Source organism: Carcharodon carcharias, chromosome 1 (assembly GCF_017639515.1).
Source record: "Carcharodon carcharias isolate sCarCar2 chromosome 1, sCarCar2.pri, whole genome shotgun sequence".
Taxonomy (NCBI): domain Eukaryota; kingdom Metazoa; phylum Chordata; class Chondrichthyes; order Lamniformes; family Lamnidae; genus Carcharodon; species Carcharodon carcharias.
In genome coordinates, this window is record NC_054467.1 from 22,861,976 (window position 1) to 22,889,964 (window position 27,989).

The window sequence follows — 27,989 nt, forward strand, 5'->3', positions numbered from 1 at the left end:
CAGATGTAGCTGATTCTCAGCTGCTGCCAAGATGAACCTTAATGGTAATTACCTACAGTTAATACTGGCACTGCAGTGTACACATATGTTGCTTCAAGTAACTGAAGGTAAGTTGAAAGCATTACATTTTCTAAAGTCCAGCCACAATTCAGTTCTGCTACTTAAAACAGTTTATTAACAGAATGTAATTAGGGTGTTATTTATATTAAGTATGTTTGGGTAAATACTGTAAAAAATAGCTTCCGTATATTCAAACAAACTCTTTTTTAAATGTTAATCTTGTAGGTAGGGAATTTACCTTCTTTACATTCTCAGACAAAAGCAGTTGATTATCAAAAATTAATAATTTCTTTCCTTAATAGCAGAACCAGATAGGATTGAAGTGTCTCAATGTCCTTCAGAAATAGAGGTCGTTGAGGGAACGTCCATCAACATGGAGTGCTTTTATGAAGAGGAACGACATGTGGAACACATCAGGGTAGACTGGAGCAAAGACTCAAAATGGACTGTCAATGCAACCAGTTCAAATTGGACTGTCAATCCAGTTTACGACAATAGACTCTCTTGTACCATAAAAAAAACAAAAGCAAAACTGACAATTAAAAATATCGCTCAGGAAGATGCGGGATTGTATCTCTGTAAGATATATATTGAAATACCACCACCAGTTCGAAGAGGCTCTGGAAATGGAACAAAATTAACTGTGCGAGGTAAAGGTCCCTTAAAATTATGAAGTCCATTTTATCTTACATGGAATGCTCAAATGCTTGCTGTGCAAATATCATAATTCTCTCTTGCCTAGACAATATCTCTGATATTTGAATATAAAAGAACCATCAAGAATCAATTTGAAACAATAGAATCAATAATATAATGTTTATATTATTATCAAATCAAATTATTATCTAGATCTTGTTAAAGACTTCAAGAACAATAAACTTCATAGTTTCGATTTCACTACCATATACGATTGGCTTAGTTTGGAAAATCATACAAAATTGTGCAAAGGGGTTGACATTAAGTCTAATGGACAAAATGATTGGACATCATTATCAGGTCCTAGAACCACTCTATAATGATAGATGTAACACAAAGATGAAAACTGCAAATGTTGTACATCTGAAATAAAAAGGAAGGCACATAACAGAGAAAGTTAATGTTTCAGTGAATACCTTTTGAGTCTTTCCAACAAATCCAGCCTTCATATGCAGTTCAGAATTCACCAAGTGAACTGATGAAATGATTGCATACAGTTAATTTCTTCATAAGCATAAATTTCACTTGCTAGTTATTACTAATGTTTTATTTTAAAAGGCATAGAAACACAGGAACATCAGAACAGGAGCTAGCCATTTATACACTCACTGCTTGTTCTGCCATTGAATAAGATCATGTCTGTTCTTTAACCTAACTCCAGGTACCTTTGCCCATATTCCTTAATAGCCTTGGTTAACAAAAATTTATCAACCTCAGTTTTAACATTAATGATTGACCTATCATCAAATACTGCTTTGGAAAAAGAGTTCCAAAATTCTACCACCCTATGTTTCTGTTTCTATGCTTCACCTTTTACAAGACGAAGTGTTTTCTAATTGCATGACTGATTTTTGACTATGTCTCCTATTCCTAAATTCCCCAATAAGCAGAAATGGTATCTCCAAACTTACTCTATCTGTTCCCCTTAATATCTTGAAAACTTCAATTAACCTTCTAAATTCCAAGGAATACAACCCCAGTTTGTAAAATCTCTCTTTGTAATTTAATCCTTGGTGTGCAGGTGTCATTCTAGCAAATCTATGCTGCACTCTTTCCCCAGACAAGATATCCTTCCTAAGATTGTGATGCCCAGAACAGTTCACAGTATTCCAAATGTGGTCAAATCAGAGTTTTGTATGATTGATGAATGACTTCTACCTGCATGTATCTAGACCACTAGGTATAAAAGCCAACATTTTATTATCCTTCTTGTTTTCTGTACTTGTTCACAACATTTTCATGATCTATATAATTGGACCCCCCAGGTGTCTTTGGACCTCTGCTGTTTCTAGCTTATCAGCGATTTGAATTTATTTTGTTCTATACTTTTTATGTCCAAAGCGCATGACCTCACATTTGCCAATATTGAAATCCACTTACTACAGTCTTGCCCATTCACGTAATCTACTAATATCTCTTTGTAATTTTATTCTCCCATCTACACTGCTTATAATACTACCTATCTTTGTATCATTGACAAATTTAGATAAGTTTCCATCATTTCAGTCATTACCAAATAGTTGAAGGAGAATAGTTGAGGCCCCAACACAAATCCTTGTGGGACACCACTCATCACAACCTGCCAATTGGAGTATCTGTCCATTATCCTTCCACTCAGCCAATTTCCTAACCTGGTCAATAATTTGCCTTCAATCCCACGAGCTTCAACTTTCAACTGTTTCTCATGAGAGACTTTATCAAATGCCTACAGCAAAGGAACCTGCTTGGAAATCCTTGAAATACCTAATATCCCAGCCGAAGAGCCAATATTCTCAGAGCAAAGTTATTGACAAGCGCAGAGAAAAAATATATATGGAAGACAAAGTTTTCCTGAAATTAATCCACATGCTTTATTTTTGTAATATAACTGTTTAGTAATGTTAAATATCATTTTACATTGTATAAGCCATTTTATTCACTCATGCATTATCGTCAAGTATTAGTATGCAAATGTTTAACTCAGAGCCTGTGTTAAAATAGAAGAAATTACGTTAATGGGAACAAGTTAAGCTTTTGTACATACCTATTTATTCACTGGATTATTGTTAGGACATAGACGGCTTTAACACAAATGGTTATAGAAGCAGTGACCATAACTTCATTCAAAGTATTTAAATTGGAAGAATATTAAAAGCTAAGGGAGGAGGGCATGGAATAACATAAGAGTGGCATTTCTAGTTGAAAAGCCAAAACTGGCACAGGCATAAGGGTCCAATGGCCTCCTCTTCTGCTGAAGTATTATGGTTTTATGATGGTGCTTTGGAAATGTTTAAAGGGAAAAATCAAATACATTTCTTTGAGTGGGTGATGCTTCATTAAATTAAACTTGCCTCATATTGCTCAGACGTTTCAAGTCATCATCTGATCAATGTTTGCCATTTTACTATGCCTATGGAGAAATCTTGGGAATATAATTAAATCTAATTCAATATATATCTTAATATATACTTCTGGTCTACACACACACAATTTTCTGAAGGTAATACTTTTAATTTATTCTCGGTCTCTTCCTATTTCTCATCCACAAGCTCCCTCTCGGTGATATCGTCTAAACTACAACATCAGATTCCACTTGTATGCTGACAACACTTAGTTCCATTTTACCACCACCTCCTTGGCCCCTTAACTGTGTTTGATTTGTCACACTGCTTGTCCGATGTCCAATGTTGGATGAGCAGAAATTTCCTCCAAATAAATATTGGGAAGACTAAAGCCATTGCCTTTGAGCCCGGCTGCAAACTCCATTCCCTGTCCGCTGTTTCCACCCCCAAAAACTATCTTAAATTGGGCAAGACCATTTGCAACCTTGGTGCTGTGTTTGATCCCAAATTGAGTTTCCCACCAAATATCTGCATCATCCCCAGGATTGCCTACTTCCATCTCGTTAGCATTGATTGACTCCTACACTCCTTCAGCTCATCTGCAGGTGACACCCTTATCCATGCCCTTGTTACCTCTAGACTTGACTATTCCAATGCTCCTCTTACCGGCCTCCTATCTACCATCATACATAAACTCGTGCTCATCCAAAACCCTGCTGCCCGTATCTTAACTCGCTCCAAGTCTAAATCACCCAACACAACTGTGATTGCTGACCTTTACTGCTACTTGTTCAACAGTACCTCAGTTTTAAAATAATCATCCTTGCTTTCAAATTTCCCCATGGCTCAGCCCTCCTTATCCGTGTAGCCTCCTCCAACTTTTGGGATCACGGATGCTGACCTCTTATGCATCCTAGATTTTAATCACTCCATTTGCAGCTATGAAGTCAGTTGCCTTGGCCTTAAACTCTGGAATTTCCTCCCTAATCTTCTCCACCTCTTTACCTTTTTAAAAAAAAAGTGATTCCACATTATGGACAGATAAGGGGCATTTTGTAGAAGGTACACACTGCTGCCACTGTGTGTCGGTGGTGGAGGGAGTGAATGTTTGTGGATGGGGTCCCAATCAAGTGGCTTCTTTGTCCTAAATGGTGTCAAGCTTCTTGCGTGTTGTTGGAGCTGCACTGATCTAGACAAGTGGAGAATATTCCATCACACTCCTGACCTGTGCCTTGTAGATGGTGGACAGGCTTTGGGGAGTCAGGAGGTGAGTTACTCACCACAGGATTCTTAGCCTCTGACCTGCTCTTGTAGCCATAGTATTTACATGGCCTGTCCAGTTCAGTTTATGGTCTCTAACCTCTCTCTAATCTTTAAAATGTTCCTTAAAACCTAGCTCATTTGTTATTTCTCCTGATTCCTCCTTATGTCAGTGTCAAAAATGTTAATATTCATACCGCTCTTGTTAAACACCTGGAAATGTTTTACTGCATTAAATGTGCTAAATAGCACTCAAACATATTACAGAGAAACAGTGTAGGAGAGACAGATGATTCCTATTAGGGAGAGAGAAGGGAACAGGAAATTACTTGGCAAGTAATGCTCACGTTCATACATTATCCACCTGCCCACTTTTCCAGTCTGACTGTGCTTTATAGATACAATATGTTTGTTTAAATGTCAACTTCAAGGTCATCAACAAAATAGCAAAGGGAGCAGTTAGAAGAAACATTTTCATGTGGAGGGTTGTAAGGACATGGAATGACCCACTTAGAAACATCAAAAGGAGTTAAATCCACTGTGGTTCTTAAAAGGACAAACAAGTGGATAAATAGTTTTTTTAAATCATTAACATATTTGGCAATTTTTGCTTTGAGCAGCAGTTCTTTTGAGATTGTAAATGGTTTTGTTCAATGATGGTCCATTCATCAATAGTGCTGGTTACATTGTACCATCAACAGCTTTGTTAGGAAAGCCAAGAAAGGTTTGGTATGCATCCAGGCCTTTTGCATTTAACATCATCTTTCATTTTTGCAATTTGAACAATTTCCTACGATTTTTTGAAGAGATTGTATTTTTGAATTGGTAGATGTTGCTCATTTTCTGAACTCCACACTGTGGACTGGGACAGTGGGTAGTGTAAAGGGCGGAGAGAGGAAAAAGCTCTTAGAATGTGTTCAGGAGAATTTTCTACAGAAGTACGTGTCCAATCCAACTGGGTTCTTGGAAATGAGGTGGGCCAAGTAGATCAAATGTCAGCGGGAAATATTTAGGAGACAGTGATCATTGTATTGTATGTTTTAGGATGATGATAGAAAAGGATGATGTGCAATCCAGAGGAAGAATAATTAATTGGATGAGGGCTGACTTCAATGGGGCAAAAACGGAGCTGGGCCAGATAGACTGGAACAAAAGGTTGGCAGGAAAAACTGCAGCTGAACAATGGGCTGCCTTCAAAAAATAATTGTTCTGGGCACAGTCAAGGTATATTCCATCGAAAGGGTAAGATAGGGGAAACAAATCCAGAGCTCCCTGAATGAAAAGGGAGATAGAAATTAGGATAAAAAAGAAAAAGTGCGCTTATGACAGGTGCCAAGTAGAAAATACAATTGAGAACCAAGAGGAATTCAGAAGGGCGGTGAGAAAGCATATTAGAGAAGCGAGAGGGATTATGAGAAAAGACTGGCAGCCAACATAAAGGGCAATCCCAAAGTCTTCCATAGGTATATAAATAGCAAAGGGTGGTAAAAGGAGGAGTAGGGCCAGTTAGGGACCTAAAAGGGAATTTACACATGGATGAAGGGGCCAAGGCTGAAGTATTAAATGAATACTTTGCATCTGTCTTTACCAGAGAGGAAGATGATACCCAGGCATGGTGACAGATGAGGAAACTCTGCCACTAGAAGGATTCAAAATTGATAAAGAGAAAGTGTTAAATATACTGTTGGTACTTAAAGTTGACAAGGCACCAGGACCGGATGAGATGCATCCAAGGATATTGAAGGAAGTGAGAGTAGAAATTGCAGGGGCACTGGCCATAATCTTTCAGTCTTCCCTAGACTCAGGGGTAGTGCCTGAGGACTGGAGAATTGCAAAATTTACGCCCTTGTTCAAAAATGATTGTAAGGATAAGCCCAGCAATTACAGACCAGTCAGTTTAGCTTCAGTTGGGGGCAAGATTCTAGAAACAATTTTTCAGGATAGAATTAGTAGTCACATGGAAAAATATGGGTAGATAAGGAAGAGCCAGCATGGATTTCTAGAAGGGAAATTGCATTTAACTAACTTGCTTGAGTTTTTTGAAGAGGTAATAGAAAAGGTTGATGAGGGTAATGCTGTTGATGTGGTGTACATGGACTTTCAAAAGGCATTTGATACAGTGCCACACGACAGACTTGTGAGGAAAGTTACTGCACATGGAATAAAAGGGATAGTAGTAATGTGGATACAAAATTGGCTGAAAAATAGGAAGCAGAGAGTAATGGTCAGTAGATATTTTTCGGGCTGGAGGAAGATTTGTACTGATGTTTCCCAGGGGTCGATTTTAGGACCCTTGCTTTTCCTGATATATATTAATAATCTAGATCTTGGTGTGCAGGGTACAATTTCAAAGTTTGAGGATGATATGAAGCTTGGGAGTGTTGTGAACTGTGAGGAGGACGGTGTGGAACCTCAAGAGGACATAGACAAGTTGGTGGAGTGGGCAGATAGGTGGCAGATTAAGTTCAATGTGGAGAAGTATGAGTTGATGCATTTTGGTAGGAAGAACATAAAAAATAAAGGGTGAAATTTTGAAAGGGGTACAGGAGCAGAAAGACCTGGGTGTATATGTGCATAGATTATTGAAGGTGGCAAAGACAGGTGGAGAGAGCAGTTAATAAAGCATATAGTGTTCTGCGCTTTATTAATAGGGGCATAGAATACAAGAGCAGGTAGGTTATGTTGAAATTATAAAGAATACTCGTTAGACCTCAGCTGGAGTATTGTGTACAGTTCTGACCGCCACACCATAGGAAGGATGTGAACACATTGGAGAGAGTGCAGAATGGTTCCAGGGATGAGAGACTTCAGGGATGAAGGTAGATTGGAAAGGTTGGGACTCTGTTCTACTTGGAGAGAAGGCGGGTAAGTGGAGATTTGATAGAGATGTTCAAAATCATGAGGGGGCTGGACAGAGTAGATAGGGAGAAGCTGTTCCTGCATGAAAAAGGATCAAGAACGTGAGGGCACAGATTTAAAGTGATTTGCAAAAGAAGCAAACATGACGTGAGAAAAAACTTTTCACACAATGAATGGATTGGGTCTGGAATGCAGCGCCTGGAAGTGTGGTGGAGGCAGGTTCAATCGAGGCATTCAAGAGGGCATTAGATGATTGTTTCCATTCAAATAATGTGCAGGGGTATGTGGAAAAGATAGGGCAATGGCACTAGATCATAATGCTCATTTGGAGAGCTGGTGCAGACACAATGGGCCGAAAGGCATCCTTCTGTGCTGTTAAAATTCTGTGACTCTGTAGTCCTTTTTCTGAGTCTGCTCTGTCAGCCTTGCAAACATCTGCTTTCAATATACCATCACATTTCAATGCTTGGTATGTAGAAATTCAGCAATAGCCCTTATTAAATGTTGACTTGAAATGAAGTACATCAGTCCCAAATTTCTGTGACTGGAATTTGCTGGAATGTTTTCTTTTGCTCTTTGTGTGCTTTATGTCTATATGTATATTGGCTAACTATATCTTCAATTTGTGGCAATGTTTGAGATCAGAACAAGTCAATTTTTGCTAAGTTTTTGGATTTTCAGTCTCTTGGTTTTGCTGTTTTTCCTCAGACTGGTAGACACAAGAACTTTCTAACTTTTAAAGAACCATTAGTATTATGGTAATGTGGCCTCAAAATAGCTCTAATGGGCAGCCAGCTGGTGCACTCTGCTGGTCAGCTGCCCATAGTTAAAATCTACCGCTTGGTGAAGGAAAATCCTGCTGGGATCAAACTTTTGCAATGACTGATCTTTTTCACTTTCTGTTATAATCTCACTCAAGTGTTGTTTATAACATTGGGAGACAATATACTATGCACATAGTAATGGGGTAATCTTTGTCATTTGTGGCATTTGTGTAAGGAGGGAATTTTGATTCAATACACCTTCCCTTTCCAGTTCTATATTTGTAAGGTAGCCGAGTAGGGCCCTCCACGCATTAAGTAACAAGCACTGTAGGTGAAAAGTTAACTTGCAGTCCTCCTCTTCCAACGATATGGAGCCTTCCTTATGCTCTGCCTCTGCAAGTGTCACTCTCCACAAATGTTCTGCAGCATACAGCATATTACAGCCCTGCTGGATACCTTTGCAGATATGTATGTAATGCTCCAATAAGGGTCCTGCCACGTAGGTGACTCTCATTGTACCAATGATGGGGCTGCATTTGAGGATCCATCAGTGGAGCTAGGAACCAATTCCTTAGAGGGTAACCCTTGTGACCCAGAATCCATCCACATAACTGAGGATGGGGTGAAAGTGCTGAGGCAGTCTTGACTCTTTGAGTATAAATTGGCAGCTGCCTGGAAAACATGCACATACGTGCAGGAAGTTCTTTCTGTGGTTGCACACCAGCTGAACAATGATGGAATGGTAACCCTTCCTTTGAACCTGTCAGGTTTAACTGTGAGTGCCTTGATGGCAACACGGGTACAGTCAATTACAACTTGGACCTGGAGGAAGTCACCTATTATGGTGAAATCCATTGCCTTCAAAGCTCGTGAGGCCGCATCCGTGGGGAAGTTGATGAAGTCAGTGATCCTTGTGAAAGGACATCTGTGATGGCATGAATGCAGCGGTGAGCAGCCAACGGAGAAATGTCATGGAGGTCAGCAGCAGAACCCTGAAATGATCATACGGTCAAGAGTTTGAGGGCCACTGTCCCCTTCAGTGCTACCAGCAGGGCTTGTTGATGAGTTGTTCTAGGTGACAATTTGTCATTAAGGAGAGGACAGATGTCAGTCACAATCTCCCTGGAGAGTTGCAGTTTCCTCCTGCACCGGCGCTCGGACATTTCCAGGTAGGTGAGCCTGTTGCGGTTGACCTGGTTCTCAGGGTGTTCTCGGCTCCCCCTTCTTGACCTTGGCTCCTGAAGCTTGCCCTCTTGATGCCCAGGGACTAATTCTCACGCCATGTGACGCTGCTGCTCTGCTGCCTCAGTTGCTTGCAGGCGCAAAGGAGCTGCACCCATTTATAGTGCAACCTCCTTCCTTTCGATAGAATTTCTGCAAACCTGGCTGAATGCCCCATTGGTGGCATATTTTGGACCTGCCCTTGACTTACCAAGGAGCTCACCCCTGCCTTTTCCCCAACAGCGCAACTCCAGCACTTTCCCTGGGCTATTCCTGCAAAGATTTGTTTACTTGCACACTTTCCAAACTTTTCCAACCTCCCAGGTTGTTCTTGAATGCACTGTGCTGCCATGGTTTAGACAGTCTTCGGAAATTTGCCTGACATGAAAATCCTGGAGTTACTGGTTCAGCTCTCAACTCAATGGCAATTGCACCACCATTTCTCATGATGCCGCCCCCTTTCTTGCACTGATGAAAATGGCCGGCACACGAAATGGGGATGGGAAATGCCAAATCTGAGTTCCAGCTGGCATTTTTTTCCCACCTGACTCTGTTTGGTCCCGTGTCAAGACTGCAAGACTCTGGGCCCTGACAATAGTCTGGCAATAATACTGCAGACTTGCGCTCCAAAACTTGCCATGCCCCTAGCCAAATTGTCACAGTACAGCTGCAACACTGGCATTTACCTGGCAATGTGAAAAATTGCCCAGGTATGTCCTGTACACACACAAGCAGGACAAATCCAACCTCACCAATTGCCGCCTCATCGGTCTATTTTCCATCATCAGTAAAGTGATGGAAGGGGTCATCGACAGTGCTATCATGCAGCACTTGCTTAGCAATAACCTGCTCGCTGATGCTCCTTTTGGGTTCTGCCAGGTCCACTCAGCTCCTGACCTCATTACAGCCTTGGTTCAAACATAGACAAAAAAGTTGAACTCCCAAGGTGAGGTGAGAGTGATTGCCCCTGAAATCAATGCAGCAATTGAAGTGTGGCATCAAGGAACCCTAGCAAAACTGAAGTAATTGGGAATCAGGGGAAACTCTCTGCTGGTTTTAATCATACCTAGCATAAAGGAAGATGATTGTGGTTGTTGGAGGTCAATCATCTTAGTTCCAGGACAGCACAGCAGGAGTTCTTCAGGGTAGTGTCCTAGGCCCAAACATCTTCAGCTGCTTCATCAATGACCTTCCTTCCATCATAAGGTCAGAAGTGTGGATGTTTGCTAATAATCACACCATGCTCAGCACCATTTGCGACTCCTCAGATACTGAAGCAGTCCATGTCCAAATGCAGCAAGACCTGGGCAATATTTAGGCTCGGGCTGACAAGTGGTAAGTAACATTCACGCCTCACAAATGCTAGGCAATGACTATCTCCAACAAGAGAGAATCTAACCATTGCACCTTGACATTCAGTGGCATTACGATCACTGAATTCCTTACTATCAAAATCCCGGGGGTTACCATTGACCAGAAACTGAATTGGTCTTGCCATATAAATACCGTGTCTACCAGAGCAGGTCAAAGGCTAGGAATTTTATGGCAAATAACTCACTTCCTGAGTCCCGAAATCCTGTCCGCCATCTACAAAGCACAAGTCAGGTGTGTGATAGAATATTCTCCACTTGCCTGAATGAGTGCAGCTCCAACAACACTCAAGAAGCTTGGCACAATCCAGGACAATGTAGCCTGCTAGATTGGCACCACATCCACAAAGATTCACTCTCTCCACCACCGATGCACGGTGGAAGTAGTGTGAACCATCTATGAGAAAAATTGCAAGAATTCACCAAAGCTCTTTAGACAGCACCTTCCAACCCACGACCACTACCATCTACAAGGATAAAGGCAGCAGATAGATGGGAACACCACCACCTAGAAGTTCCTCTCCAAGTCACTCACCATCCTGACTTGGAAATATATCGCTGTTCCTTCACTGTCGCTGGGTCAAAATCCGAGAACTCCTTCCCTAACAGCACTTGGATGTACATGCACCGCAAGGGCTGCAGCTCACCACCCCCTTCTCAAGGGCAATTAGGGTTGGATGACGCCCACATCCCATGAACGAGTAAAACAAAAAATCGTAGTGGAACAGTGGGTGATGTCATGCCTCCTAGACTTTTACCAATGAAGCAGAAGGTGTTGGGTGGCCGCAGCCGCCCTTTGGCCAACTGGGGCTATTAAGTGGCCAATTAATGGCCCCTCAAGGGTCTCCTCCCACCATTACAGTAGTTTACCAGTGGCACGGGGTGTACATGGTGAAGCCCCTGCCAGTGGGTTTGGGAAGTGGTTCCCATCTGCCCAACGGAGGCCCCTCCCACGCGGACCACAGCCCCCATTTGCTCTGCCCTCGGCCTTACAATCCCGGTACCCGGCCCTGACTTACCCAGGGATCCAGCCTTCATGTTGCTCATCATAGTGAATTGCTGCAGCCCCAGCAGTGGCCACCACTCCCAGTGGCATTGCTGGGATTGGAGAGGTGTCAGCCATCTGATTGGCTGGCAACTCTGAGAGATGGGACATCCTTCTAGATGGAGTGAAAGCCATGATCTTAGGCACATAACAGCCTGACAACCATAAAATCAGGTTGTGGCTTCCTAGCCTTGCGGAGGTAGAGTGGCCCTGGGGCTATCGCTTCTGTAAAAAAAAACTTCCAGCCACCATTTCTAAATTTGAAGTTTTGGACTTTGATATTTATCTTTATAATCATTCATCACTTTACATTTCCTTATCAAATTGATGTTTTATACACAGTTCATCACCAACTTTGCATTTGATTTGATCATTATTATACTCAACTTCTTTAGACTGACCATGGTTAGCACTACATTGAATTCTAGAGTCTCAGGTAAAATTAATAATTCTGTTGCTTATTGTTACATTGTGGCAGACGATGTGTGCCAGGCAGACCAAATCCGCGAGGGAAACTTGGTTACGCTATCACAACAGTTTTGCAATATGTATTTATTACAAGATGGGTGCACTGAATTCAGACAGTAATAAGTCCACAAAGACCTTTAAGGATTTTTTTAAAAACTTAAAATATTTATTAATGAAACAAAAGATTTCAAGCACATACATAAGACTACAATTACCACTATAATTCCTAAAATTCCCAATTAGCCTGACCCCCAGTTACACTCCCTTTTAAGGCAATGTTTGAAATACTTTTTTGGTTTAAAACAGACTCAGCATGTTAACAGAATACCCTGGACAATGGAATTCCAAATGGCATTCCCCAACTCCAGTTTTGTAAGACAGCACACATGCGGAGGCCTGATTAAGGCTTTACACACAATCCTGTTAGATCTTACCTGGCCTTCTGACACATAACCTCTCATTCTCCTTTATATATGTTTCTTTCTTTTTAATATGTAAATCTTCCATATGTCTTTGAAACTGTATCTTCCTCATAACATCATAACTTTCATGGTGCCAACATTGCCAGTAACTTTTGGGAAAAATAAACACATTCCTTAGCCTTGCATATTTGGCCAATTGTAAACAGACAGGCATCCCTTTGAAATCCAAATATCCATTCATTTATCTAAAAATGCAAATTCCCTTCACATCTTACATGCTAAGCCAGCATTCATATTTGCTCATTAGCATGCCAAGCACTTAGCTTCTTTTGATGATTTAAAGCTTGTAGTCTGCTTGACTACAAAATGTAATTAAATCATACACAGACCCAACTGCACTTACCCCCATAAACCCACTTCACAATAGACCAGAAAAATATTATGAAAAAAAAAGTTAGTTTCATGACTCTTATCTTGAGGTTGAATATCCATTCAGCATAATCTCATGGCTAAATTACATTCATGTAATAGAATTTGTGTTCTCAGACTGCTCTACCATTCTATGAACTTTCTTTTAAATTCTTATATGAGGGTGATGCTGGTTAGGCTTTGCAGTCTATTAACGTGGTGTAATTTCACACCCACTCAAACCCACCTCCTTAACTTGAGTGCAGAATTTAGGCTGACAATTCATTCAAGTACTAAAAGTGTTGCCATTTGGTTGAGATGCCAAACTCAGGGTGAAATGCAAAATCCCATGGCAGTATTTAAAGATGAGTAGGAGTTCATATTCCTGTATCCTGGGCAAAACTTAACCCTCCCAATTAGATTAGATAGGTGGTTGAAGCAATGGGATAAGAAAGGGATTTAGGAACAAGGTTGCTCTACTGCATTTGGACTGCTACTTGTATGGAAGATAAATGCCAATTAGTTGGCCCAAATAGCCTGTTTCCATGCTGCAGTTTCTGTATTAATGTTCTTTATAATATACATTTTTTTCCTGTCTTGTGAATGACCACAATGCTTATAGTTCATTACCTGTGGCTGACCAAGTTGATCTGATTTGTTTTTCCATTCTAAGATGTGGCAGCTCTACTGCACTCAAGTTGCCTACTATACTGCAAGTATTGGATAGATGTTGTGGCTATATCTACATAAATTGTAGTCGCCTGCTTTCTTTAAACGTGAACCTGTTTGTTTTCAGTAATCTGATTCTGCTGTGATCTTTAGGTGTGATAATACTGTGTGACTGATTGGTGGTGGGGGGTCAGTTAGATGAGGGCTAATGTGTGAATAAATTGGATTGTGATGATATAAGATAATCTTGATGGGTGACTGGTCCTTTTCTGACCTTTGTTTTCATTTGCCTGTATGTCTGTAATTCTTTCCTCAACAAGACTGTTTAACAGCAACAGCCTTTTGTTTGTAAGATTATTTCACATAGACAGAGTTTTCTCCTTGAACTTGAAACCTGGTATTAAACATGTCTTTTGTGTATATGGGGATCTTTACAACCTAACCTGCCAGGAAAATAAAATTAAGCAGAGTGTAAACTGGGCAGTCAATCCAATTTCATCAGTTTCCAACTGGGTGCATTAAATTAAAATTATATTTCAGCCATGTTGAGTATTCCTCAACCTCGTCCATTAATATCTTTGGTTTCCATTGATTCTCTCCATCACCATATATAATATATACTGCATCACTTCCTCATCTATCACATGCCGGCTTTAATTATTTTGGATTCCTTGGCTCATTGTGTTGCAAACACTTCAAATTCTGTTTCCTTTTTTTTCATTCTTTTATGACGTGTGGGTATTGCTGGCAAGGCTTTGTTGCTCATCCTAATTGCCCTTGAGAAGGTGGTGCTGAGTGGCCTTCTTGAATCGCTGTAGCTCATTTAGAGTAGGTACGTCATTAGTGCTGTTTAAGGAGGGTGTTTCAGAATTTTGCCTCAGCAACAGTGAAGGGACAGAGATATCCTTCCAAGTTAAGGTGTCTGACTTGGGGGCTGTGGTGTTCCCATGAAATTGCTGCCCTTTCCTTCTAAGTGGTAGAGATCGTGGGTTGGGAGATGCTGTTGAAGGGGCCGTGGTGAGTTGTTGCAGCGCATCCTGTAGACGGTACACACTGCAACCGCTGTGTGCTGGTGGTGGAGAAAGTGATGTTTAAGATGGTGGATGGCGTGCTGATCAAGCAGATTGCTTGTCCAGAGATGCTGTTGATCTTCTTAAGTGTTGTTGGACCTGCATTCATCTAGGCAACTGGAAAGTACTCCATCTTATGCTTATAAATGGTAAAAAGGTTTGTGGTGTCAGCAGATGAATCACATAACAGCTTTCCCAGCCTTTGACCAGCTTTTGTAGCCACAGTATTTTTATAGCAGGTTCAGTTAACGTTTATGGTCAGTTATGACCCAAGGATGTTGGTGCTGGGGATTACAGCAATGGTAATCCTATGGAATGTCAAGAGGAGGTGGTTAGACTGTCCCTTGTTGGAGATGTCATTGTCTAACCTTGTGTGTGGCATGAATATTACTTGCCACTTATCAACCCAATCTGAATGTTGTCCAGGTCTTGCTACACGTGGACATGGACCACTCCATTATCTGAGGAATTTCTCACAACCTCTCTATATTTCTGTGACCTTATTTTTGTTTCAGTTGACTTGGGTGCTTAAAACTTTGCCATCCCCATTCTATCATCATGCAATGATTTGTGGCCTAAGAACCACACTTGAGAGTTGTTGCAGAGCGCTCACTGTGCTTACTCTTCTCACGTTTAAATTCCACATCCCATTTTCTCCTTCTGTTCCTCTTCCATCTATCTGACTTTGTGGCATTTCTTCTTGTGTGTCTTTTTTGTGGATGGCACATAGCTGAGTAGTTCTCCATACTGTCACTAAGATAAAGGCAAAACACTGTGGATGCTGGAAATCTGAAACAAAAACATAAAGTTGCTGGAAAAACTCAGCAGGTCTGACAGCATCTGTGGAGAGAAAGACAGAGTTGACATTTCGAGTCCGTATGACTCATCTTCAGAACTTCTGAACTATTGAATGGCAGAGCAGGCTTGGTGGGCTGGATGGTCTACTCCTGCTATTTTTTTGGGATCTTGAATGTAACTTATTAAATTTAATTCCATACATCCAATGATGGAAAAAGTTATAGAGTTTAACAGTATCGGAGGCCTAAATTACCACCAGTACAATTGGAATGATTAACCAAAGGTACAACTGTTACAACTGTTTGTTTGTTCTCTCACACCACTGGGCTCAAGAACTCTAATGCTAGTTCCTTCAATAATGTCAATGTTCACAATCCAATAAGAATTAATTATTTTAAATTGTCACAAATTGAGAATGATCAAAAGCATATTGTAGTTAATTATAATTCTTGGAATATCATAATATTCAAAAGATGCGTTCACACAGCTTGTAATTAAAAATTCATTTTATTCCTTTTTGACAGATGGGGCTATAGTTTAGATGTCTTACTTTCCATTTGATAATTTTGAAATCTGTTGGATAGCTTGAATGACCATAGGAGAATACTGAATTGTATGATCTGCAAAGGCAGAGGCCTCTGGAACTAAACCAATGTGATTTCTTCTGTGCTAAGGTTCAGGAAATGTTAACTCTCACTTATTATTTTGTCAATTAATTATTCTGTTCAAAATGTTAATCCAGATATCCAATTCAGATTTGAAACTTGTGTCCGCTTCCAATAAAGTATTATTTTCTCTTCAATTTTTATAGCCAAGAACAAAGCTAATAATAGGCCTGAGCTGGGAGCTTTGTTACTGTTGGTGATATTAGTTGCTGCAATTTTATATTACAAGAAACGACAAAAAAGTCAGAGAAATGCAATGATGCCAGGTATGTAACTACTAAGCATTTCTTAAAAGCAAAATATGATTTTCAAACTTAAAAGCAGTTGAACTGATGGGTCACAATTGTATTCAGGTTCGCAGCACAGAAAACAAATGCATTTGCATGGTGCAAATTAGGGCACTTCTCTTTCCCCTTATTTGTCACAACACATTACTTTTACTACAAGCGCACAACAAATGAAAGTGTGCTGTCTGAATTGGATGCCTGTATTGGGCTAAGTGCTCACATTAATGTAGTATACATTCCCTATCTAATGGCCAATGTTCTACAGAGAAGTATTTGCATAATTTATAAATGATCATTACTTTACATTTCAAACATGCACCAGCCTGTGGATGTGCAATAAAGGACATGTTGAACCCATAGATCTGAACCTCTCTCTTGGGCATTTCGTTGTGCACTAACTCAGCTTGTGCTGCAACCCTTTGTTCATTCAAACAATACCTAGTCTTCTTCTAGGATATTCCTCGGAACTGTTCTTGCTCCATTGTTGTAACCTCGGCAGTAGTGTGGCATAAATCTCATTTACGTAAGTAAATAGGACTTCCACCACATTTCTGGCAAGGTAATAGCAGCGGAGTGGGAAAAGGTCTGACAAAACAACCATCCATTGTCACTGAAATACAGTAGTTCTTTTTTTAAAACGCTGTATCTATTCCTGCAATATGTTACAAATTCTAATTTTTGGATGGCTAGTGACAGTTGTTAAAATCGGTTTAATTTCAGATGTGAATGGTTCCATGTTCTTCTCTTTTGGATGAATTTAATTCCAGTGTTCACCTTCTTTCTTAACTTGAGTTTTCCTGAGACTCATAAAACTTGCTGGCTTGGCTTAAATAGTGTTGTTAATTAACATTTTACTTATCAAATTTAAACCTTGGATTTTATTTATTTTGATTGTGAAACACAGTTTATTCATCAAAAAATTAAATGATCAAATGTATCAGAGTTTTGATCTACTCACAATTTCTACCGATTCCTAAGATTGCTGGATGGGAGTTAAATATCCGTGGGCTAACCTTGCTCCAATACCATAACATTTGGTGGAGTTACTGCAGGAGAGCACGAAAGTCTGTGGTCTCTAGTCGATATCAATTTTAATTTTTTCGTTCTTTTCAATATTTTTCTCTTTCTCAGTGCCACAAAGTCTGTTTCAATGGCGTAATGTGGACTCCAATCTTTCCCACAGTGTTATTGCTACCTGGTAACTGGTGGCTAGATGTGCACTTATATCTGGACTACAAGCGGAATTTTCTGTCACCTCTGGCCTTGGGTGTCATGATGGGCATGTGCGGACAATAAGGTGGGAAGGCCAAAAATCAGTTTCACACCGCCGTGAAACACGTTTGCAACCATCTGCTCTGCCCATCAAGGGTGGTCCACATTTCCCACTGCTGGACGTTGGGAATTTCATTGTAATACATCTGGATGGCAATATAAACCTGGCTTGCCAGAATCATACCCCCATGCTGGATTATCCAAGTTACGACAATGTGTTTCACAACAGCATTTGTAAGGTGTGCGCCTGGTGAGCTGCACTTCGAGGGGAATTCGGACATGAGTGCACAGTAATGTGGCGCAGCGTTCTCCAGGATTGCCTGTTGGAACTCAAGTTGAGGCACCACATATTCAGGTTTGAGGCCCACTCAAGCAACACGGGGGCCTGAAAATACCGCCAAATGCTCCAGAACTCTTTGCTATCAGACACAGACTGCAAACTATTGAGCGTTTTAGTGGACTGCAGAAAAGCTGGATGATTGGGCACGTTTGTACAATCTCCTTGCTAAAGCTGGCCATGGAGCAGTCACTGCTGGGGGTTCTCACAGCCCATTGCAATGTCATCATCCCTGTTTGGACCAGCATCCCCCATGGTTCAAGCTAACAGCACAGCCTTGCAGTGTGGGTTAGGAGAATGCCTGCACCTGAGAGCACAGCATGCAGTCCAATAGGCAAAGCTGCCGGCAATTGGTCAGGTGGAGTGGGATGGAGGTGGGTGGGTTTTGGGCAGCCATGCAGCACAATAAACTCTGGCCATCCAAGTGGTGGCCAGCACTTTCTATGATGCATTAAGGGGCCTTCAGACTTAACCAAGAGAGGTTCTTAAAACACCCAAGCTAACACACACATCTCTCTTTCATCCTGCAGGAGGAGTATATCAGAAGCATGGAGCTTGGTATCCTAGTTGTATGCCTCATGGCGTGCAGAGAGCAGAGACGAAGGAGAAGACAGCGACGGAGATGCCTGGCTGGGCAGAGGGGGGAGCACCACCCTCAGGTAGAAAGGATGGCTGGGGCTCCTGTTCACGCTGCTGAAGAGCCACAGTGAGCCATCGCTGTTCGGTACCTAGCTAGACTCAGTGTCTATAGACGCCACCTTTTATTCCTGCAGATGACCGAGAACCAGTATCACTGAAGACTGTGCATGTCTGGAGAACTGGTTGGTCACATCTGCCACCTGCTGCAGGATTTTACGCCAAGAGGACATGAAGGGCATCCACTGCCAGTAGCTGTGAAAGTTACCACAGTGCTCAATTTTTACACCAGTGGCTCCTTTCAGGGCTCCACAGGTGTCCTCTGTGGATATCGCAAGCCTCCACCCACAAATGCATCCATGAGGTCACAGGCATCATCACAGGCACAACTTTGTGCATTTCGCCAGGAAACAAGTGAGCCAGGATGCAACACACTGGAATTTGCCCAGATCTCAGGTTTCTCACAGGTGCAGGGTGGCATTGACTGCGCTCACATGGTGCTCAGATCTTCGTAGCACCAAGAAGTCAACTATGTCAACTACAAGGGCTTCCACTCACTGAATGTTCAGCTGGTGTGTAACCACCACAAACGCATCCTGCAGGTCTGTGCGCTGTACCTAGGCAGTGTTCATAACCCCTATATCCATATCAGGTCCCAGATCCCTGATGTCTTCCAGGGTCCACAGAGGCTGCAGGGTTGGCTCTTCGGAAATAAGGTCTACCCGCAGAGGACATGGCTGATGATGCTCGTGCTGGTGACAGCGCGCATACCCTCTGTGATAATGCTCCTGTCATGGAGATGTGGCGGAGGCCCTAATAGTCGCTCGATTCCAGGAGGATGATGACGACATACAGTGAGGATACTCCGTAGATCTTCACATTGCTTCTGTGAAAATCTGACACCTGTCTGGTTGAGGGCAGCACGCTTGCACTTTGTGATCAGTGTCATATCATGGAGACACAGCCGTGAAACTTTAAATGCACCTGACCCCTTCAGGAGCACACCGTCATCGGACACAGTTGCTGAAGAGATGGGGACTACCCCACCTCAAATGTGCTGAGAGCACACAGAGAGAATGACAGAACACTGTGAAGTCTGCCCATGACATTCTGGCAGTAATGACAAGCACCATCGAGGTGCAGGCATCGCTAATGTGTCCAGTAAGTGTGATGCTCACCATCGCTTTGGTCTGAAGGTTACACACTGCACAGGGAGGTGCCCTGGACTGAGACTCCTGCCTTTAACTTGTGCAGGAGTCAAAATTTCACATCTGAGTGACATGAATGCTGCTCATCATAACAAGGAGCCATAGGCAAGGAGACATTCTTGGAATTTTATTTACAATAATGAACATTATGTACGTGTGATTAACACCAGTGCCCAGGCTGTACAACTGTGCCTTCTTAACCTTCCTAACCCTGCCACTAAGTCTTGGTGCTCCCCAGCCATCCACAGCAGAGGTGCAGGCAGCCTGCTGACTACTACGCCCTGCCTGTGATGATCTTGATGGGCGTCCTCTGGACCTGGAAGGCCTTGGCCTACTTTCGGGGTCCTGCTGTGTGGCAAAGACACCCTCCTCAACTTGTGGAGCTGGAGCTTTTGGGGTCACTGGAAGAGGGGATTCAAATGGGCCGGTCATTCCCACATCACCTGGGTGGATGGCCCTGTGGTGTGCACCTGCTGATCTTCCTCCCTATGGATGCCTGAGGGCCCTTGGCTGACTCATTAAGGAGAAGGGAAGCTGGAGTGAGATCGAGCTGCCCTGCACCCTTGTCACATTGACACCATTGGAAGCCAACTATAGCGTCAGTGATGGAGTTCAGCCCATGCAGCAGTGCAGGACCAATGTCTTCATGGCGGCCGCCACCCTGGCGCTATCACCTCAGACTGAAGGCGGATGGGACTCCTCCAATGTGCCTTGTAATCTGAAGAGTGCAGCAGACATCCCTTCCTGATGTTCCCGGGCTTGCCTTTGCAGCTCCTGCTGAGTTTTGACCAAGTCCGGAGGCTCCTCATCTGACTCAGTCTGAGAAAATTTCTGGCTTTCAGCAGTCCTCCTCAGAAACCTAGGAAGTCCCTGCCATTGCCTTCTGTGGATCAGAGTGTGATGCGCTCACCAGATTGTGACCCTGAGGCTACTCTAGAACTAGGTTCCACCGAGGTGTGTGTCTCTGCGCTGGTAAAGGGTGTGGGTGAGCGCCATGACGGGTCTTCAATTGGGGTTTCAGCAGATTCCTCTTCCGGGATGTCTTCAGGGCTTGGGTCGAGGACCTGGGCTGTGGATCTTTGCAGAGTATAATCTGGCAGATAGGTCTTTAAATGACTCCCTAGAATCCCACAGTGAAATATATTGAAGTACACATTGAACAAGTATTTTTGAGCCTGTCTTCACAGTAGAACACATAAGTTACAAACCAGTAATAGAAGGTAACCAAGAGGCTAATAAGAGTGAGGAAATTAAGTTGGTAGTTATTAGCAGAGAAAAAAATACTAGAGAATTTAAGGGACTAAAATCCAACAAATCCCCAGGATCTCATGGCCTACATCCTGGGGTTCTAAAATAAATAGTTGCAGAGATAGTTGGTACACTGGTTATTATTTTCCAAAGTTCCATGGATTCTAGAATGTCACTCTGGATTGGAAGTTAGCAAAGATAACACTGCTGTTCAAGAAAGGAAGGAGATAGAAAACAGAAATCTACAGACCAGTTAGCCGGTCATCAGTTGGGAAATGCTGGAATCTGTTATTAAGGAAATCTTAAGAATGCCCTTAGAAAAGCATAGGATGTCAAAGACAAAGTCAGCATGCTTTTACAAAAGAGACATTGTGTTTGCAAATTTATTAAAGATGTTTGTGGATTTACTAGTAGGATAGAAAAAAGGGGACCAGTAGATGTAGATTTCCAAAGGCATTTGATAAGATGGCACACAAAAGATTAATATGCAAGTTATGGACTTATGGAGTTAGCATGATTAAAGGACTGGTTAATGGCAGGAAGCAAAGAGCAGGGGTCAACTGGTCATTTTCAATCTATATTGATGACTTAGACAAAAAGACAGAGTAATGTATCTAAGTTTGCTGATTATATAAAGCTAGGTGGGAATGCAAGCTACATGGAGGACACAAAGTGCAAAGATATTTGGACAGGTTAAGGGAGTGTGCAATAAGGTGGCAGATGGAGTATAATTTGGGGAAGAGTGAGGTTATTCACTTTGATAGTAAGAATAGAAAAGCAGAATATTTTTTAAAAGTCATGAAACTTTTCGCATTTATGTTCAAAGAGATGTAGGTGTGCTCATACAAGGAACACCGAAAGGTAACACAGATACAACAAGCAATTAGGAAGGCAAATAGCATATTGGCATTCATTGCAAAGGGATTGGAGTACAAGAATAAGGAAGTCTTGCTACAATTGTGCAGGACTTTGGTTAGACCACACCTGGAGTACAGTACATCTGGATAAACTTGCATTGGAGGTGATACTGCAAAGGCTCACTAGGATGGTTCCTGTGTTGAGGGAGTTGTCCTATGATGAAAGATTGAGCAAATTGGGCATCTGGAAGTTAGAAAGGTGATTTTACAGAAATATACAAAATTCTGAATGGGCTTGACAGGGTATAGACCCTGGGAGGTTGTTTGCCCTGGACCGGTAATCTAGAACACAGGACACCACTGCTGGATAAGGAGATGGTACTTTAGGACTGAGATGAAGAGAAATTTCTTCACACAAAGGATTGTGAATCTTTGGAATTCTTTACCCAAGAGGGTTGTGAATGCTGCATTATTATATGTATTTAAGGATGAGATAGACAAATTTTAAGCCTCTTGAGGAATCGAGGGATATGCGGAGCAGGCAGGAAAGTGGAGATGAGACTGAGGGTTGGTCATGATTGTAACGAATGGCGGGGCAAGCTCGAGGGCTGTATGGTCTGTATGGTCCTGCTCCTATTTCTAATGTTCTTAGTATTGAATAATTAGGGTCTTGCACCATTTAGCTTATTGTCTGTTTTGTGTATTAACATGGATAACCCATCCTTTGGTTTCCTTTGTCCCCTTTTAAATGCCAGCTGATGCTGTGAGAGAAGAGATCCATGAAGAAAACCATGAGAATGAAGGAAGTGAGGAAAACTCATCTTCAAGAGGCTCATCTCAATGGGTATGTTACAGAACCAAAAGTCAATTCAATTATATTACCAATTTCCTAGGGTAATGTGGATCCATTAAGAATGAAATGGTTAATAAATCCATAAACCTTGATTAGCTTAAAAAAGGGCAAAATGGACCCTTAACCCTTTCACCTTAAATTTTTATCAAAATGTCACTTCAAGATTTACATCCAGGTGCTTTTATATTAATTTCTGGGAGCACGAAAGCCAGTATTTGTTGCCCACCCCTAATTGCCCTTGAGAAGATGGTAGTGATCTAGACTAGGTAGTTATTTGATGCCTAGGTTTTGTTTAGTGGAACTGTTTTATATTAGCCAGTAGAAATCATTCTAATATTTATACCACCAACTACACTTCAGAAGCCCAGTATACTAATGAGTAAATGAGCCATTTCCTGCCAAAGTCCAATAAGTCAAACAACAAAATCGTGAATTAGCATTTCTTTATTTATACTTAAGATAATCCATTTGCAGCAGTTTGGTTTAAAACATTAAATAGTACACAAGGTGTTATAAATATTAAGTGATAGAATCAATAAACCTAAGTTTGCAAAGATTATGCAGACCATTATTAATCAGCTAGGGCCTACCTAGTACAAACTAAGCTCAATTCCAAAATTAGCATAAAGTTGACTTGGCTAGCTTACAGTTAGATACCTGGTACAGTTGACAAGTTAACAGATTTGAACAGCAAGTCTACTGGATATGCTAAAAATATAGAGTTAGTTCAGCTTATTACTGAAGAGCTCTGGACATTTTCGTATTGAATCTTGGATGATTCTCACCCATCTGGGTCAGTACAGTAGAGGTTTTTGAATGTTGGTCTCCTGAGACAACTTGCTGAAGCTTCTCCATTTTTTCTTGAGCATTCTGTCAATTTGGTATAGATATATCTTATATTTGGTTATATTTGGTTGAAAGCTAGTTCAAATTTCATTTCCATTATTCTTAGGAAAACCTCACTTGACATACAAGTGACACACTTAAACAAACATCTATATCTGAATGGCTTCTAAACCTTTCATTAGAACCTTCAAATATTCCCCTCTGACCTCAGAAGAGCACCACTACTGCATTTCCCACAGTAACTACCCTTGTGAATTCTCTAAATGCTACTGATAAGTTAATAACCACAGCTTCACACTGTGAAAGGGCAACTTAGAAACTGGGATAAAAACAGAAAATGCTGGAAATACTGAGCAGGTCTGGTAGCATATGCAGAGAGAGGGACAATGTTAATGTTTCAGGTCCTGACCTTTCATCTGAACTGGAAAATGTTAGAAATGTAATAGGTTTTAAGCAGGTAGAATGGGGACGGTGAGAAAAGGACAAAAGGGAAGGTCTGTGATAGGGTGGAAGATGGAAGAAATTAAATTACAAAAGGGTTAGGGGTGCAAGGCCAAAATGAGTGGGAATGGGACAAGTAAAGAAACAAAAGATGGGTCCAGAGGAGGTGTGAATGACAGAATAATGAAGAGCTAACATATGAGAACAGAAAAAAGAAATCAAAGTTAAGACCAACACATGCAAAGAAAAGGAGACAAAATGGCGGAGTGGGGTTGTTTGGTGGCAGAGATTACCAGTCTCCGCCCTATCACAGACTTTCGCTACTGTTGTCTTTCCACCAAAACCCATTTCCCCTCTTGGAAAGCTATTACATTTCTAATACAAAAACAAAAATACCTGGAAAAACTTCAACAGAACTAAGTAAAAATAGAAGAGAGGTGAAATATAAACTGGTTTAAGGGGGGTGGGGGGTGGGGTGGGACAAGTAGAGCTGGATAGAGGGCCATTGATAGATGGAGATAACCAAAAGATGTCAGACAAAAGGACAAAGAGGTGTTGAAGGTGGTGATATTATCTAAGGAATGTGCTAATTAAGGGTAGAAAGCAGGACAAGCAAGGTACAGATAGCCCTAGTGGGGGTGGGTGGGGTGAAGGAATCAAAAAAGGCTAAAAGGTAGAGATAAAACAATGGATGGAAATACATTTAAAAATAATGGAAATAGGTGAGAAGAGATAAGTCTATTATAAATTATTGGAAAAAAAAAGAGGGGGATTGGAAAGGGGGTGGGGATGGAGGAGAGAGTTCATGATCTAAAATTGTTGAACTAATATTCAGTTCGGAAGACTGTAAAGTGCCTAGTCGGAAGATGAGGTGTTGTTCCTCCAGTTTGCGTTGAGCTTCACTGGAACAACGCAGCAGGCCAAGGATGGACATGTGGGCATGAGAGCAGGGTGGACTGTTGAAATGGCAAGCGACAGGGAGGTCTGGGTAATGCTTGCGGACAGACCGAAGGTGTTCTGCAAAGCAGTCACCCAGTCTGCGTTTGGTCTCTCCAATGTAGAGGAACGCATTGGGGGCAACGAATGCAGTAGACTAAACTGAGGGAAGTGCAAGTGAAATGCTGCTTCACTTGAAAGGAGTGATTGGGCCCTTGGACCCTATCATTGTTTCTAGGAGGGAGAGGAAGGTGTGAGGGCGGATGTGCGGGAGATGGGCCGGACACCTTTACCTTCCTCTCCCTCCCAGAAAAATGATAGGGCCCCCCTTGTCCTCACTTATCACCCCGCCAGCCTCAGCATTCAAAGGATCATCCTCCGCCATTTCCGACAACTTCAGCATGATGCCACCACCAAACACATCTTCCCTTCACCCCCCGGCGGCATTCCACAGGGATTGTTCCCTCTGGGACACCCTGGTCCACTCCTCCTCCATCACCCCCTACACCTCAACCCCCTCCCGCAGCACCTTCCCATGCAACCACAGAAGGTGCAACACCTGCCCCTTCACTTCCCCTCTCCTCACCGTCCAAGGGCCCAAACACTCTTGTCAAATGAAGCAGCATTTCACTTGCACTTCCCTCAATTTAGTCTACTGCATTCATTGCCCCCAATGTGGTTTCCTCTACACTGGAGAGACCAAACGCAGAATGGGTAACCACTTTGCAGAACACCTTCGGTCTGTCCGCAAGCATTACCCAGACCTCCCTGTCGCTTGCTATTTCAACACTCCACCCTGCTCTCATGCCCACATGTCCATCCTTGGCCTGCTGCATTGTTCCAGTGAAGCTCAATGCAAACTGGAGGAACAGCACCTCATCTTCTGACTAGGCACTTTACAGCCTTCTGGACTGAAAATTGAGTTCAACAATTTTAGATCATGAACTCTCTCCTCCATCCCCACCCACTTTCCGACCCCCCCCCCTTTTATTCCAATAATTTATATGGATTTTTCTTTTCCCACCTATTTCCATTATTTTTAAATGTATTTCCATCCATTGTTTTATCTCTGCCTTATCGTCTTTTTCGATTCCTTCACCCCACCCCACCCCACCCCCACTAGGGCTATCTGTACCTTGCTTGTCCTGCTTTCTACCCTTAATTAGCACATTCCTTAGATAATATCACCACCTTCAACACCTCTTTGTCCTTTTGACTGTGACATCTTTTGGTTATCTCCACCTATCACTGGCCCTCTATCCAGCTCTACTTGTCCCACCCCACCACCTCACTCCCTTAAACCAGCTTATATTTCACCTCTCTTCTATTTTTACTTAGTTCCGTTGAAGGGTCATTCGGACTCGACATGTTAACTGTGTTCCTCTCCGCAGATGCTGCCAGACCTGCTGAGTTTTTCCAGGTACTTTTGTTTTTGTTTTGGTTATCCAGCATCTGCAGCTTTTTGCTTTTATCTTATTACATTTCTAATGTTAGGTTGCAATGACAGGCTGTGATCTGAAATGGAACTCTGTTTCTCTCTCCACCGATGCTGTCAAACCTGCTGTATATTCCTAGAATTTTCTGTTTTTATTTCAGATTTCCAGCATCCGCAGTATTTTGATTTTGTTTTGGGAATTAATCTGAGATTGCCTCAAACCTAGCTAACAGGAAGAGAATACCTTCATCCTATCACTCGTGAACTTCGTGGACTAGAAAAGACAGGGCAGTGTGGTGGCACCGTCCAGATCGCTCAATTCTTCATTTTTAACTTTGTTGATGCAATTTGAACAACTCAATGCCTGATGCAAACTGGAATTGACAATTACCTTCATAATTTAAAGGCTTCATGCCATGTTCTAAGTTTCATGGAAAATTACAATCCATTTTAGAAGAGCTTGAGGTGCAAAAGGTTTAAACTCGTAAACTCATAACCGCCTTAGGTTGAAAAATCCCTCCCATTGATTAGGAATGAGGGTGAATCCAACATTCCTTGTTTCCTCAGTAACACATTGGAAAAGATTGTGGTTGGTTAGGTGATTATCTTAGAGAGTTCCATTCAACTAATAAATAATTCCCTATCTTTTTCAGGTAGACTCATCGTTGTATCAATCTTTTGACTATTTTGCAATCAAAGGTGGAAACAAAGGAACCAGTTGCAATGCCTCAAATAGTTGAATTTTCCACATCCTGCGTTATGCAAAAGGAGAAAAGTATTTTCAAAATAAACTTTGCTCGTATTTTAACTTTTTCAAAATTTCAGCAAGACTGAAAGTCATCAGCTGCTCTCTGACTGGAAGCTATGCTGTGATGGGAAAGAACCCTGCCATGAGTTAGCAGAAGCTGTGTCAGGTGGTATGGTCTGCTGGAGCACCAGTGTTAAACACCATGGATCAGAGAAACAAAGACTTGATTTCCCCATTCTGTTGCTTTTCTGCTGTCAGCTGTTTTGTGGAGTGTTTTATGGAGTGAGGCACTAAATGGTGCAGAAGCATCTTCCCAGGGGGCGTTTGGGAATGGAATGGAGACAGATTCTCAGCTGCAGAAGGTCGGTAGCCTGGGGAGACTCGTGAAAGAGAAAAGTTGGTGGGGGATTGGTGGAGGGAGAAAAGTGGTTCATACCATCACTAGAGGTTAACATAAAACCAAACCCAGTGATTTTGTGAAAAGAGTGTACACAACATTTTTTGCCTTTCACAGTTTGGGCTTTAATTCAAACATGATCATGGAATCTATCAACACAGTGCTGTGGTGTTTGAGCAGTAATGTAATACAATGGAAAGTTGCAGTGCCCTACCTGAGTTTTTGTTCGAAGCTGCGCTGTTGCAGGATGGTCTCCAAGCCATCATTGAAGCCCAGAGACAGTGAATTGTACTCCTGAGGAAAGGAAATCAATGAGAAAATTTCAACATTATATTCTTAAGGATGTCCTAATAATTGATGTATAGCAGCATTAAAAGTCATTACCTTATAGC

At 41.9% G+C, this 27,989-nt stretch overlaps 1 protein-coding gene across 2 annotated transcripts; it reads left to right on the top strand.

Annotated features, from left to right (window-relative positions):
• On the top strand, nucleotides 1–27,985 carry LOC121281974 (cytotoxic T-lymphocyte protein 4-like). Of its 2 annotated transcripts, none has more exons than XM_041195269.1 (5): nucleotides 1–107; nucleotides 363–710; nucleotides 16,243–16,362; nucleotides 22,697–22,785; nucleotides 27,106–27,985. In XM_041195269.1, the coding sequence occupies exons 1-5, from the start codon at nucleotides 32–34 to the stop codon at nucleotides 27,190–27,192; spliced, it is 720 nt and encodes a 239-aa protein (XP_041051203.1). In that variant the 5' UTR covers nucleotides 1–31; the 3' UTR covers nucleotides 27,193–27,985. The 2 variants fall into 2 exon arrangements, with proteins under 2 accessions (XP_041051203.1, XP_041051211.1); XM_041195277.1 differs by having other exon boundaries at nucleotides 366–710.
• Nucleotides 27,986–27,989: the final 4 nt, after the last annotated feature.